This window comes from Agrilus planipennis, unplaced genomic scaffold, assembly GCF_000699045.2.
Source record: "Agrilus planipennis isolate EAB-ADULT unplaced genomic scaffold, Apla_2.0 scaffold260, whole genome shotgun sequence".
Classification (NCBI taxonomy): domain Eukaryota; kingdom Metazoa; phylum Arthropoda; class Insecta; order Coleoptera; family Buprestidae; genus Agrilus; species Agrilus planipennis.
Genome location: NW_020442441.1, coordinates 353,448 through 366,223, shown reverse-complemented (window position 1 = coordinate 366,223; position 12,776 = coordinate 353,448). Strand labels below are relative to the sequence as shown.

The window sequence follows — 12,776 nt, the reverse complement described above, 5'->3', positions numbered from 1 at the left end:
TAATACCTCTATAATTTCTTGGATCTTGCATTCTTGTGTAACATTATTATATCTAGTTAACTTCAGTAGTCCGGAGTTTATCCAGCTGTAAAGATTTTGTTGAATAAAGTTGTGATTCTATGCATTCAGGAGGCGTAGCTTTGCAAAACTCATTTGTTATCTCGATTTCTTTAACTTTAGATTTTTGTATAATACTCACTGTTTCCTCCACTTCTATATCCTTGTCTGGATATGGGCGACAACAGTCCATGAATTCATTGAAAGAAATTAATATTTGTGGGAATAACCTTCTATAATGCTCTGCTCAATTTTTTTCCGCTATTGTGGAAGACATGCGTTTTTTCACTCTTACTTAGTCTTTTTGTCGTTTATCAAAATTTTTTTGAGTCTGTTACGTTATTTATGTCGGATTGAATAGTAGCTATACACTCAGTTTTTTTGCGTTTATTTAATTTCACCTAGCCTCTTCTTGTTTTCCTGTACGCAGTTCTATCTTCCCCTTTATTTGATTACGACCAGTTTCGTGTTTTCGTTTGACATCTTTTTGCTTGTCCTAGTAATCTTTGTTGTACCACGGTTTGCTGTTCCTGTTATTTAGGGTTATATTAAATTGTCTTTGTCATATCTACGGCTCTAGGTATATTCTTTACTGTGTTCACTATGTAGCCATGAATTGCGTTCATTGAAGAGTTCTCCTATTGTCTGAATGTACATCTTTATAGGGCTCCAATAAGGTATTGTAACATATTTTTGATAGATCGCGAATGCGTGTGGAGTTGAAGTGGCTACTTTGGTTCCTTAATAGGATTTGAATTGGCAGATGATCCGATGATCTTGCTGAAAGAACTTTAGAGTCTGTGAAATGGGGTAAGCCGTTCAAGTTGTACCATATCTAATCTATTGTACCTGTACTGTTGCTATTTATAAGAATGGTTGATCTTAGTTTATCACAATACGATTTTCTATTTGATTCCAATTTTTCTACCAAAATATTGCCGTTTTTATTAATACTTGGGTGTTGATTACTTGCTTTACTTATAAAATAACTCCCTATCAAGACCTCATCATCAACCTAGTTCAGGTTTCCGATCCTTGCATTCAAGTCTCCTAAAATCATTGAAAGCTTATGCGTGTTTATTATTTAGTTCTAATAGTACCTTATTCAGTAACTCTATTGTTGTAGAAAAATTATGGTCGCGAACAACTGATTATTTATTATAAGTATTATAGTTTAAATTTTGCGTTTAAGCACGTATAATCCACACCTGAGAGACGTTAATAATCTCAATAATTTTTGCCAGCTGTATTCTATATATAAAGGACAATTAAACACCACCTATCTTTACCTGCCGTTTTGTCTTTTATTGCTGGACTTGACAACTTGATTTATCGTTAACTCTCCAGAAAGACTGAACACCTCACTATTGTAATCCTCGAAGAAAAGTTTGAAGGAGGTTATTTGGTCCATTACTATTCCAAAACGTGTTTATTATTATACTTCGTTTACTTTCTGTAGCGATGTGACCTTCAGTTTGACCGGAGGAAAGTAGAAAAGAACAGCACTAGGCCAGAAAAGGAAGGAGACAACTCTCGGTCAAACTCTTAACCGGTGAGGAGTGTATAATCCGTACAGTACTGCACGGAAAAATTGACCATTTTATCCACTACAATTGCATTGCTAAAATTTACTACTGAAAATACCAACGAGATGTTTATTTATACTTGAAGACATATTAAAGGCTTTAACGCTTGTTTTCGACTCGCACTACTATTCATAATTGAACAAAACTTTTGGCAGGTACTGTGTAAAAAGGTACGTTTAATGAACAAGAGTCGAGAGTATAATGAGCTTTTTTCTCCCTACCTACGATTTTGCCAGCGCGCATCCAATACATTGGAAGGGGCACATCGCTAGAGAAAGTAAATGAAGTATAGCCTATTTTTGATTGGATGGGTTCGGTTCCTTTGGTTTCTTTTAGGTTCTCTCTATTTTGTGGGCTAGCAACGAAAAGTGAGCCTTCAGTCTTCTGGCACCTATTGTTGTTCGTAGTCTGGTAGAGCTGGTTGTGTGAATAGAATGTGTCTCTTTCGCTACTGATCCCAGGTGGGACTTGAGGGTTGTGCTATGTCGATTCTCTTGTTCGTCACCTAAGAAATCTTGCAGTTGTTGATTGATTGATTGTTGTTTCTCTCTCCTTTTAGGTTCTGTCCAGATGAACGATTATTTGCTTGTTTTTGTTGTAGGGTTTAGGGCCTACATGAGTAATTATAGGGATCGTCTGGGACACGTGTAGCTATTAGAATCTTATAGAATACCGGTTTTACTGTGACGAGTATTTCAAGGGTGAACGAAGTTTGAGGAGTTGATCTCCTGTTCCGGGGGGTTGCTGGAGCTGCTGGTGACCGAACTTGTAATGGTGCAGAAATTTATTGATGCGAAGCTCTTTCATCTGGAGTTGTGACCGCTGGGCTCCGAAGAAGCGAACACGTCTTAATCTTGGTTGTTCTGTGGTTAGAGGTGGTTCTTCATGGGTTGGCCTCTGGGTGTTTTCCAGATTGGTGGTCTTTTCCAGTGTCGGAGAATGATCTGATCTAATCAATGTGACGCTTCAGACATTTGCCTCAGCAATTAATCTCGTAGTGGATATCACCTATACGTTTTGCAATCGTCCGAGGAAGTCATTTGTTTAGCTTAACGTTGCCAGATAAGAAATAAACCTGTAGTCGTATTAGATGTGACCAACAAAAGTTGTGGTTCTGAGAAGAACCCATTTACAACGACATTGAACACATTGCCGTGTCTAAGATGAGTAGTAGCACTGATGCAGCATTCGATGGTTGATAGTCTTGCAGTATCCAAGGGCTGATACTATTGCAGTATCCAAATAGAAGTGAGCCTGGTGTTAGACTAATTTATTCAATTATTTACACGCTATTTATACAAAATTATTTACATTGGTTTAATGGCAATAGTTATTTCAGCAGTTTACATCTGTGTGTGTAAATGTCTATGAACTAGTTAGTCGCACTGTATCGCGATTTTAGTAACTCAACACAAATGAAGAATTTTAATTATTACACATTTAAATTGTTTAATGCTTTACCGAGTGTTCCCACAAACCTTTTGTCCAGTTTCATGTGTGCGGAATGTTGAGTTCATTTGTGCTCCTTGTTTTTCGGCAACCTTGGTGTGGATGTCATCAGATCTGGTTAGGTTGAGGCGAGTGCGAAGATTTCGTCACAGGAATAGTTGATCTGGAGATTGGGCAGTGGGCAGTGGTAGAGTGCGGGGCCTTACGGAGGAACTAATTCAAGTTGATGCGGAGGGTTCCTTTGTTTGTCTTCATTGCATAGAGGGCGTTATTTACCGTCTGAACGTATCATTCAGCTTAGCCATTCGTTGATCGGTGGTACGGTGCTGAGAGTTTGTAGTACTTTACACCGCTGTTCTACAGGAAGATCTTGAACTCTTCTGAGATGAACTGTCGACTCTTATCAGCGACCACAGTTCTTGCTGCGCCGTACGTCGTGAATAGGTTGTCCATGATGGTGATCGTGGCGGCTGTTGACATGGAGGTTATTAGTTTAACCTTAAGCCATTTGTTGTAGGTGTCGACATCAATCAGCAACATAGTATCTACAACTGGGCCAGCGTAGTCGATTTGGATCCGTTCCCATGGTGCCTACGGGGTGGTGAGTACACATGGGTTGGACACACAGGGCAGAATTTGACAAGAGTTGTGATGTCTACGTCGATGCTAGGCCAGAACACGAAGGAACGTGCCATGCCTTTAACCTTTATCATCTCTAGATGAATTGCGTGAAGGTCATTGTGGATGGCATCGCGCAGAGAAAGTGGGAAAACGACTCGGTGCTCGAACATCAGACATCCGGCGGCGAGAGTATACTTGGTTTCGGGTATCTTGTAATATTGACGGTCTAGTTCTTGTCCTAACTCAAGGAACTTCACAATTTTACCAAGGTGGTTATCTTTTCTAGGCTCACGTGCAATGGCGTCGGTTTTCACAGGCAGGTGCTAGATCTGGTGAATTGTCAACAAATCAAATTCGCCAAAACCGTCTATATTTTCTTCTTGTTGAGAAGAAAAGTTTCGGACAAGGTTGACTGTCAATGAAAAGTGAGTTCCAAGGTAGGTTGAGCAAAGATACATTTTGACCGGTTGAGCTTGTGACCGTGTTATGTTCTAGGGTTATGTTTAGGGCCTGCACAAGGTTTTCAAAATCTTCAGCGAAGACGATAGCAGCATTAAAGAAACTCCCGGCCTTTTTAGACCTTGCAGGACTGTGTCCATCCGCTGCTGCTAGAGGGCGGGAATGTTAGCTGCTCCATAGACGGCTTTTGTGGGTTCGATCAGGCCATGAGTTGGAGTGTTGAATGTGAGCATGTGGCCGAACTCATCGTCATCCTCGAGATGAGTGTATGAGTTGGAGACGTCTAGGTGGCAGAAGAGACCGGCGTCGCTGATTTGGTTAAACAGGTGTTCCACCTTGGGAATGGGGTGTTCATCAATGATGATCATCGGGTAGAGGGTGGGCTTGTAGTTGTCCATGATCCTCAGCTTGCCGTTTCTCTTGGCTACAACGTGTGTTGTAAATGCCCACTCAGAGTAATCTACTCTTTTGTAGAAACCGGATGTCATTTTGGCGTCGATTTCCTTTGCATAAGCATCACGGAGTGCAACTATTACGTCGCGTGCTCTGGCAAAGATGGGTGTAGCTCCAGCATCCTGGTGCATCTTTGCTGGTGGGCCTGAAACATTCCCAGGGGTGTCGCTGAACACATCTTGGTAGCGAGTGAGGATGTTGTTCAGCTGGTTCTATTAATCTAGTGACAAAGGCTGTGTAGTTGAGAGCTTGTGAATTGGGTCAGGTTTTGCGAAGAGGCGTTCGAAGTTTATTTCTCGCACAAACTCAGATATCCACTCTCGACCAAGAAGAGTCTCGAATTCATCATCGACCAAGTTGAGGTACAGGTTCCTAGTTGTGGCTCCAATGGTGGTGCTAACAGCCGTCTTGCCAATGCAGTTAATGCGGTGGTCAGCGTAACTGGCAAAGTTAAGTTACGATCCGTCTTCTGTAAGCAGGGTGCGTCGGTGTTGAGTTTCATTTTGACGGCGGTTCCCTCTATGGTGACGTCAAACCGTTGCGTCGGTGGAGAATTAACTGCTCCGATAACCATAATCTTGTTAAAATATTGGACAACGTCTATTTTATCTGCCGGAAGTCAGTCCTCGGCCAGTTCGTTCGTTGCTCATTTCATTGACCTGGTACGGCAGACTTTACTTATGTGACCCCTCTTGCCACACTTAACTTCTTCTGGCTTTTGCATGATGCTCCGAAATTTGTTGCTCTCAGCGTACCTACATGTTGCGAGTGGTGTGGAAGTGTACTGTCAGCTTTTGTTGGATTTCCGGGTCATTGGAACTCACAAAGATCTTTAGGACGTCGTTAAGTTTGGTGCCCATGTGGACGCGTGCGAAGTGCGCGTGTTGTTGTCAGGGATTTTACTCAGGTTCAGTGACCAGATAAACCGCGTGAAATAGTCGATTGTGGTCCCATCGGCTGCGCGATATGCTTGCATGGAAAATGTTGGTGGTCAGTTTGTTGAGTGGTCGAGCGAAGAAGGTGGTTAGCGAGTCGTGGGCAAATGTCTATATACTCAATGGTGTCTATTGTGTAGGGAAAGGAAGGTTGTAGGGTTTGGGGTCTGCATGAGTAATCCGTTTAAATTTATCAATAATTTCAATTGAGTATATAAATTCTGCTGAAAAAATTGCTTCTATATGTTAGTTGAAGAGAACACTTTCATTGTACATATTGCTTTAAGTATTTACTTATTCAAATAAACGGAATATCAAACCACAATAAAACAAATATTTATCAAAGAAAGTAGCAGTTCTTTTAGTGTTGCAATTATCGTGTGTATTAGTCATCTTTAATAAAATGCACTGATTATGTTTATAAATTTTAAAACTTTACACAATAGCCATGTGATGTTAGTTTCAGTTAATCTAAAATATTAATTTTTCCGTTGTCAGTGGTAAAGTAACTGATTAAGAGACTACCTACCTTTACCGTAAGGGGTTGTTATTGATTATATGAATAATATTATAAGAGAGTATGTAACAATATTATAATAATTCGCGTTTGGCACTTAAGATGTTGTTTTTATTTTATGAGTCTACCTGCACATACATCGGCCGAATTAAATTTTATTTTTGATGGTTAAGAAATGTTTTCGGCCGATTTTATCACTGTAATTAACAAAACCGCCGATTAACAACACCCAACCAGTCCCCCGTTGATAATGCCTCATTAGAAGTAAGAGAAACATGTGTCCGCCGTGACAAGGTTTTCTAATGAGGGTTTATTTTTTTATTTATTTATGTATGCGAACTTCAAATGGCGATTTTTAGAATATCTGTCATCTTTCAGAACTGTTCTTTTCTTAGTATTTTTTACATTTGAATACTTTTTTCGAATCTAGTGGTAGGGAATCTCCCTGAGAAACGCGAAACTTAAATGCAGTTTTCATTAATAAGAAATTTACAAATTATAAATTGAAAAAATTGTTATATATTTTCCTCTGGCTTTTAAATGCATTCGCTAAGTTTAAGTAACTCTGAATTTTTTGAGTAACAGAGTAAATATTTTTTTAAATCAATCCATGAAAAACAGTAAAAGTGCACACATTTATTCAAAAAACAATTTTACTTACCTTATAGAATTATTTGTGTATTACTGAATAATTATAGACGACGACGTTTAGTATATTATATGTTCTTTATTACAATTAAGTTGGGTACAGATAGACCTTTTCTTCACAATAATTTTTTGATTAGTACCGTCGGTTGTAATAAGGATGATAACTGTTGTAGGGTTTATATGACCTATAATAATTCTGAGAGTAAGCGGTAACTTTTGGCTGATAAACAAACTCCTGGTTTGTTGCGGATTTTTCAGGTTGAACCACGGAGTTTAATGCAATGTGGGAACCTTCAGGATGGAATCCGAATTCATCGGCTGTATATTTCACTGCCACAGGCGAACCATTGGGGGCAGTGTATGAATAAGAACCCTGAATGACTTCGGCAGGTTCGTGTGATGTTGCAGAAGCTCTCGGAGCACCTCTTGCTTCAGCTTGTTGACCATCACCACTTTGGTAGCTGTTTTCGTTTTTAGAAAAAATATTAAAAACAATACTACTGCTATTGATACAGTAGACATTTAAGAGTGTGAATTGACAAAACGGTTTTCATAATTGATTTGTTCAAGTTCATCGTTCTCATAAGGTCTTTATCCCGAAGACTTCGGTCACGTACCTAAACTTTATTTTTATTTTGAGTCAATCTTCGCATTCCTCGAAAACTAGAGCAACCTATATCTATAACAATTTGCGAATAGCAATCTGTTCTAGGTCTATCTCTGACCCTATTAATTTCTGGTATTAATATGTCTAGTTCTACCAACCTATCTTGAGTTTTTACTCTTCCCCACTAGCACTTCATAGATCGGGTTCGAACGTAGATTCACCCTTATGACCATTCGTTGGAAGACATTTTTAAGATACTGTTACCAATTTATAGAAGTTGTTGCTAATAATGTGTATTTTTGGAATCTATTTGAAAATTTTAAATCGTCTTTTTTAATTATCTACAACAACAATAATTCTGTAAATACATGTATGTGTAGAAGATACTGCAGTGCGTTAGAATATGCCTACTTGCCTCGTCCATTCTTGTAGTATAACTCTGGCAGTGGCGCGCAATGGAAATGCTGATTGTTGGCTAATTATACCATATTTTTACAAATAGAGATATCTAATTAAAGGTCTTGAAAAGTTGATCCTGTTTTGCGAAAACTTGCCAAAACAGGGTGGCAGAGCAGGCAATTGCGGCGCACTCCCGCGTTGTTGACGGTTTGACGGTCTATATACAAATTTATTTACTACACCCAGGTGGTTTTTGCGCTAACGGATTTATTAAATTAAAAAACTTCATGACCTTTAGCCAAAAAGTGAACTCTACCTCGTACAAAGGGTGGAAATGGAGGTGATTGGGGGCGCTCTCGAATATAGTAACCCTTAAAAATAGCGTGAAATATGAGGTTTCAAATGATATGCTTATCTTCCTTAAAATTATCTATTGCATCTTTTTAATTGGAGTATGATGCCAATGCTCGCTTTTTGCAATTTTCTGCAAAGATACCTCATTTTCCTATATATGCCTAAAATTTTCATTCATTTCGAAAGCCAGAAATTGTTGAAGTTTTGATATAGTGTAGAATTGATTTTCTGTAGTAATAATAGCACAATAAAACATTGTGCTTGTTCCATGTCAATGCGCATGCGTGTAAGTAGAAATGACAAATCATATATGAATATAGTTAGCATAAGAATGTATCTAGACCAACTAGGTCCGTACATTCACAAATCCGGACCCAAAGGTAAAAGTAACCAAGTGCGCATGCATCCAATTACCTCCCCTGACATCCATTTTTGTCAGTTTCACAGGAGGATTGACTTCTTGGGTAAAAGTCATCAAGATCTTTAATTTGGTACTTCATTTAGCACAAAACCACATGGGTGTAGTATACAAGGTGTTTCTGAAATAAGTAGCAAGTTTTGAAGGGCGAATAAATCAGTGTGATTAAGAGAAAAAATTGTAACAAAACCAGACGAAGTTGCAACCCGATGCCGATAAGGAAATAGCGATAACAACTAAGCAACTACATGAATTAAAAGTAACGTTGGGGAACGACCAATAAAGTAAATATCAACAGCTTATTACTATGCTACTACACATAATAATCTTTAGACGAACACTGCTATAATAATAATGAATTAAAAACTACTTTGTTCGTTGCTAATAGCATGCAGTACTATTTAAAGTGTACCTCGACATTGTATTAAGAGCACAAAAGAAAGCAAACTTTAATAGGTAAACTAATATCATTTGGAGATGTAATAGTAGTTTTATTAATATTTATTTCAAAACCACCATTGGGTATTGCCAGTGCGTCCTTCCACTAAAAATTAATTGAAACACCAGTGAATACAAATTAATCAAAACATCACAAAAATTCACTTGCACACTCTCATACAAACAAACACACACACATTCTGAGTCGGGCAAAAGTGTCCAGCTTTGGCGGATTTCATTTGCACCGATCATACACGGTTACATCATTAGCGTTCTGTACTGGCGTTTGATGCACGTGCTGTATCGGATAACTCATAAAAAAGCGGCAAACGGACCTAAATCAGGACTACGCTCTAGTCATTGTGCAGAATCCGTAGGTACATACTGCCACTATGTATGTTGCCTACATACATGTGATACTACGTCCAATCCGCCGTCTTTTCTGCACCAACCTATGATATTGACACACTGACCTACTTCTAATGACTTCGACTGTCTACATATATAGATAATACAAGCCTACGACGTTAAAAGAACAATGAAGTACTCTAGGCTACCTGTAAACATAAACACCTCATTTAAATCTAAGTTAACAAATAACAAACAATACATGAGTAAAAAAACAAAAGAAATGGTGGCATGTTGCAGCTGATTGAACGCGGCGTTGCAATGTTGTATTACCCTGTGTGATCCTACTAGGGCCGCACTGACCCTTGTCTTTACTTTCAAATATGCTTTTCTTGAAAGCGACTTTTGACCACCCTATCACCATCTGCAAGCTTCCTACTTATTTTACAAACACTCTGTATAAACCGTCAATTAATGGAGCGGACAAGCGCGTCTAAATTACCTGTTTTGCCACCTTTTTCCGATATGGTTTCGCAAGGCAAGATAAACGATTATTTTGTTGCCAAATTTAAGGCATAATTTTATGAGTGCAGTTTACCAACAATAAACATCTCCTTTGCACGCCCATGCTATGCGGCGAGGTTGAACGAAACAGAGTTGCACATTCTGACTTTCTGCATTATTCTTTACTCGTATATGCACTGTTTATTGCAAAACAACATCGAAGTATTGTCACCAGCTTTTCAATTTGTTAATAACTTCATGGTTGTACATATTAATGCGATAAATTAATTACAATCTTTGGACGTAACTGGATCGAGGTACTGAAATTGTGACCGTCTCCCGGACTATTAACGCTTACCTGTAACTAAAGCGACCATCAGGATATATATCATTCGTTTGCGAAATAATGGGGACGTTCTGCAGATTTTGAGAATATGGCTGATATTGAGGGACTGCTACGGCAGACACGACGAAAAGAGCAAAGCAAATCTGAAAGAAGTAAGATTAACGTTTATTGGTTTCATAAAATATGTGGTTATTTTACCCTTTTCTAATTTAAAGCAAAAAGGGTTCCCATTAAAATTGCGATCAAAAAAGTATTTACTCACATACAAATTTGTGTTTATAACAACTTACCGCATTCATAGTGATTAACACTCGTATCTAATGTTTTTCAAAAATAATATATGCCTTAACGACTTTCGAGTATCACTTATATATAAATTTTCCCCACCCAATTGGTCTGATTCGTTACACCTGCTGCAAACAATTTAAAAAAGATGAGATTTTCTGGAAGGTCGTGTATTTACAAATTCAAAAGTAGTGGTATAATGTTGTTTTTTTTTGTGACAGTGATAAATCACTTTTGGACGCACAAACTATATAAATCAACAATCAATAAAAAACCGATGCTCAGTAAGCTGTTGACAAGTTTTAATATTTCGACTATCGAAATGCACAACAAGTACACAGAAAATTGAAAGAAAATTTACAGAAAGAAAATGTACGTCAAGCATCTTTAAATTGCGGAACAAAGGGTAACTAACTTGGGCTATGTTATTGTTTATTATACAGGGTGTCCCAAGCAAGCGGGTTTATTCAATAACTGCTTTATAGTTGGAGATATCAAAAAAAGTTTCTAACAAAAGTGGTACCAAATAAGTATCTTCATATCCTAAAATTATTTTCGATTATATAGAGTGTTCCATTTTTTCTGGAGGCTACCTAACATTTTTTCAAATAGAATGCCCCCATTTATTATTGCATTTTTGAATTTCTCGTTAAATTTAGATACCACTTTGTTAACCATATATTATGTCTAAAATGCATCAATTTCCATAAAATTTGCAGTAAATCAATAAATAGGTGGTTGCAGTATTTTGCGCCATTTTCGAAATGGAAGCACACAGAGGTGTGCTATTTTCACACATAGCTTGTGGAAGAAATTTCAAAACTATTTCCACTATTAACGCAAATATTTTCTTTTCAAATTTATTGAAATCTACCACTTCTAAAATAAATTGTTTCGAACTGGCACAACTATTTTTTTTTAATGGAATACTATACGAGGGTGGATTGATAAGTTTCCGGCCTGACCAAGAAAAACAAGGTTTTTAAAAATTTTTTTTTTTTATTTCTCAACATAATCTCCTCCAAGGCTGATACATTTCTCATAGCGGTGTTCCAGTCTATTAATGCCATCTCTATAGACTGATTCGTCAAGCTCCTCAAAATAACCATTTACAGCTTCGATTACTTCTTCATTGTCCGCAAATCTCTTACCGCCAAGCCATTTTTTGAGATTAGGGAACAGAAAATAGTCACTCGGGGCTAGGTCTGGAGAGTAAGGAGGGTGCGGCATCAATTCAAACTTTAGATCGTTGATTTTAGCCGTCGCAACGATTGACGTGTGCGCTGGTGCGTTATCGTGATGAAACAAGATTTTTTTCTTCGCCAGATGAGGTCGTTTAATTTTCACCTCGTGGCTCAAACGTTGCAATAAGTCTGCGTAGTATTGACCAGTGATAGTATTACCCTTTGCAAGGTAATCAATGTATATAATACCTCTTGCATCCCAAAAAACAGTAGCCATAACCTTGTTCGCCGAAAAAATTGTTTTTGCCTTCTTTGGAGTTGGTTCCCCTGGTCCAATCCACTGTTTAGACTGTTCTTTGGTTTCAGGAGTGTAGTGGTGGACCCACGTTTCGTCAACGGTTACGAATCGACGCAAAAATTCGCTTGGATTACGCTTATACAATGACAAATTTGCGGTAGAAATGTTTTTTCGAATCAATTTTTGGTCGACTGTTAGCAAACGCGGCACCCATCTTGCACAGAGCTTTTCCATATGCAAATGTTGGTGCAAAATATGTTGCACACGTTCATATGACATCTTACAGGTCTCAGCTATCTCACGCACTTTCAATCTGCGGTCTCCCAGCACTATTTGATGAATTTTTTCGATCATATCTGGAGTTGTGACCTCAACGGGGCGTCCTGAGCGAGGCCCATCAGAGGTGCTCACACGACCCTTTTTAAACTCGGAAACCCACTGCTTAACGGTTGAATATGACGGGGAGGATGTCCCCAGTGTTGAGTCCATCTCTTTTTTAATTTCCTTCGGCGTTAACCCCTTCAAATAAAAGTATTTGATGACAGCACGATTTTCCTGCTTTTCCATTTTTACGAAAACCACAGAGGCGTCTTGTTCAGCGTGCTGTCAAACCTACACTAGCAAGGAGATCGGGCTGAAACTATAGCTACAAGCTATCCAAGGATGGTACTATAGAATGTCACCTCAAGGTAGGCCTAGTGGCGTCATCTCTTGGTTAGGCCGGAAACTTATCAATCCACCCTCGTATGCTTTATCATCTCATCGTGCAGAATTTAATTCCCTTTCGTCGTTTTTGAGGAAATAAAAACTTTTTTATAATACCAATTCATAACAGTATATCGAGTATGCCTTGGTCGATCATTCGCTTTT

General features: G+C 38.4%; 3 protein-coding genes across 3 annotated transcripts; all 3 read right to left on the bottom strand.

Moving 5' to 3' along the window:
• Positions 1-3,449: 3,449 nt before the first annotated feature.
• Positions 3,450-3,805, bottom strand: LOC108741523 (uncharacterized protein K02A2.6-like). Its single transcript, XM_018476350.1, has 2 exons — positions 3,719-3,805; positions 3,450-3,683 (listed from the first exon to the last, which is right to left on the bottom strand). Exons 1-2 carry the CDS (start codon positions 3,803-3,805, stop codon positions 3,450-3,452), a joined length of 321 nt encoding a protein of 106 aa, XP_018331852.1.
• Positions 3,806-4,321: 516 nt separating this feature from the next.
• LOC108741522 lies at positions 4,322-4,660 on the bottom strand. The gene has a single exon (XM_018476349.1). The coding sequence runs from the start codon at positions 4,658-4,660 to the stop codon at positions 4,322-4,324; it is 339 nt and encodes a 112-aa protein (XP_018331851.1).
• Positions 4,661-6,784: 2,124 nt separating this feature from the next.
• On the bottom strand, positions 6,785-10,541 carry LOC108741528 (endocuticle structural glycoprotein SgAbd-8-like). The gene is made up of 3 exons (XM_018476353.1): positions 10,430-10,541; positions 10,152-10,282; positions 6,785-7,186 (listed from the first exon to the last, which is right to left on the bottom strand). The coding sequence occupies exons 1-3, from the start codon at positions 10,436-10,438 to the stop codon at positions 6,859-6,861; spliced, it is 468 nt and encodes a 155-aa protein (XP_018331855.1). The 5' UTR covers positions 10,439-10,541; the 3' UTR covers positions 6,785-6,858.
• Between the last annotated feature and the right edge of the window lie 2,235 nt (positions 10,542-12,776).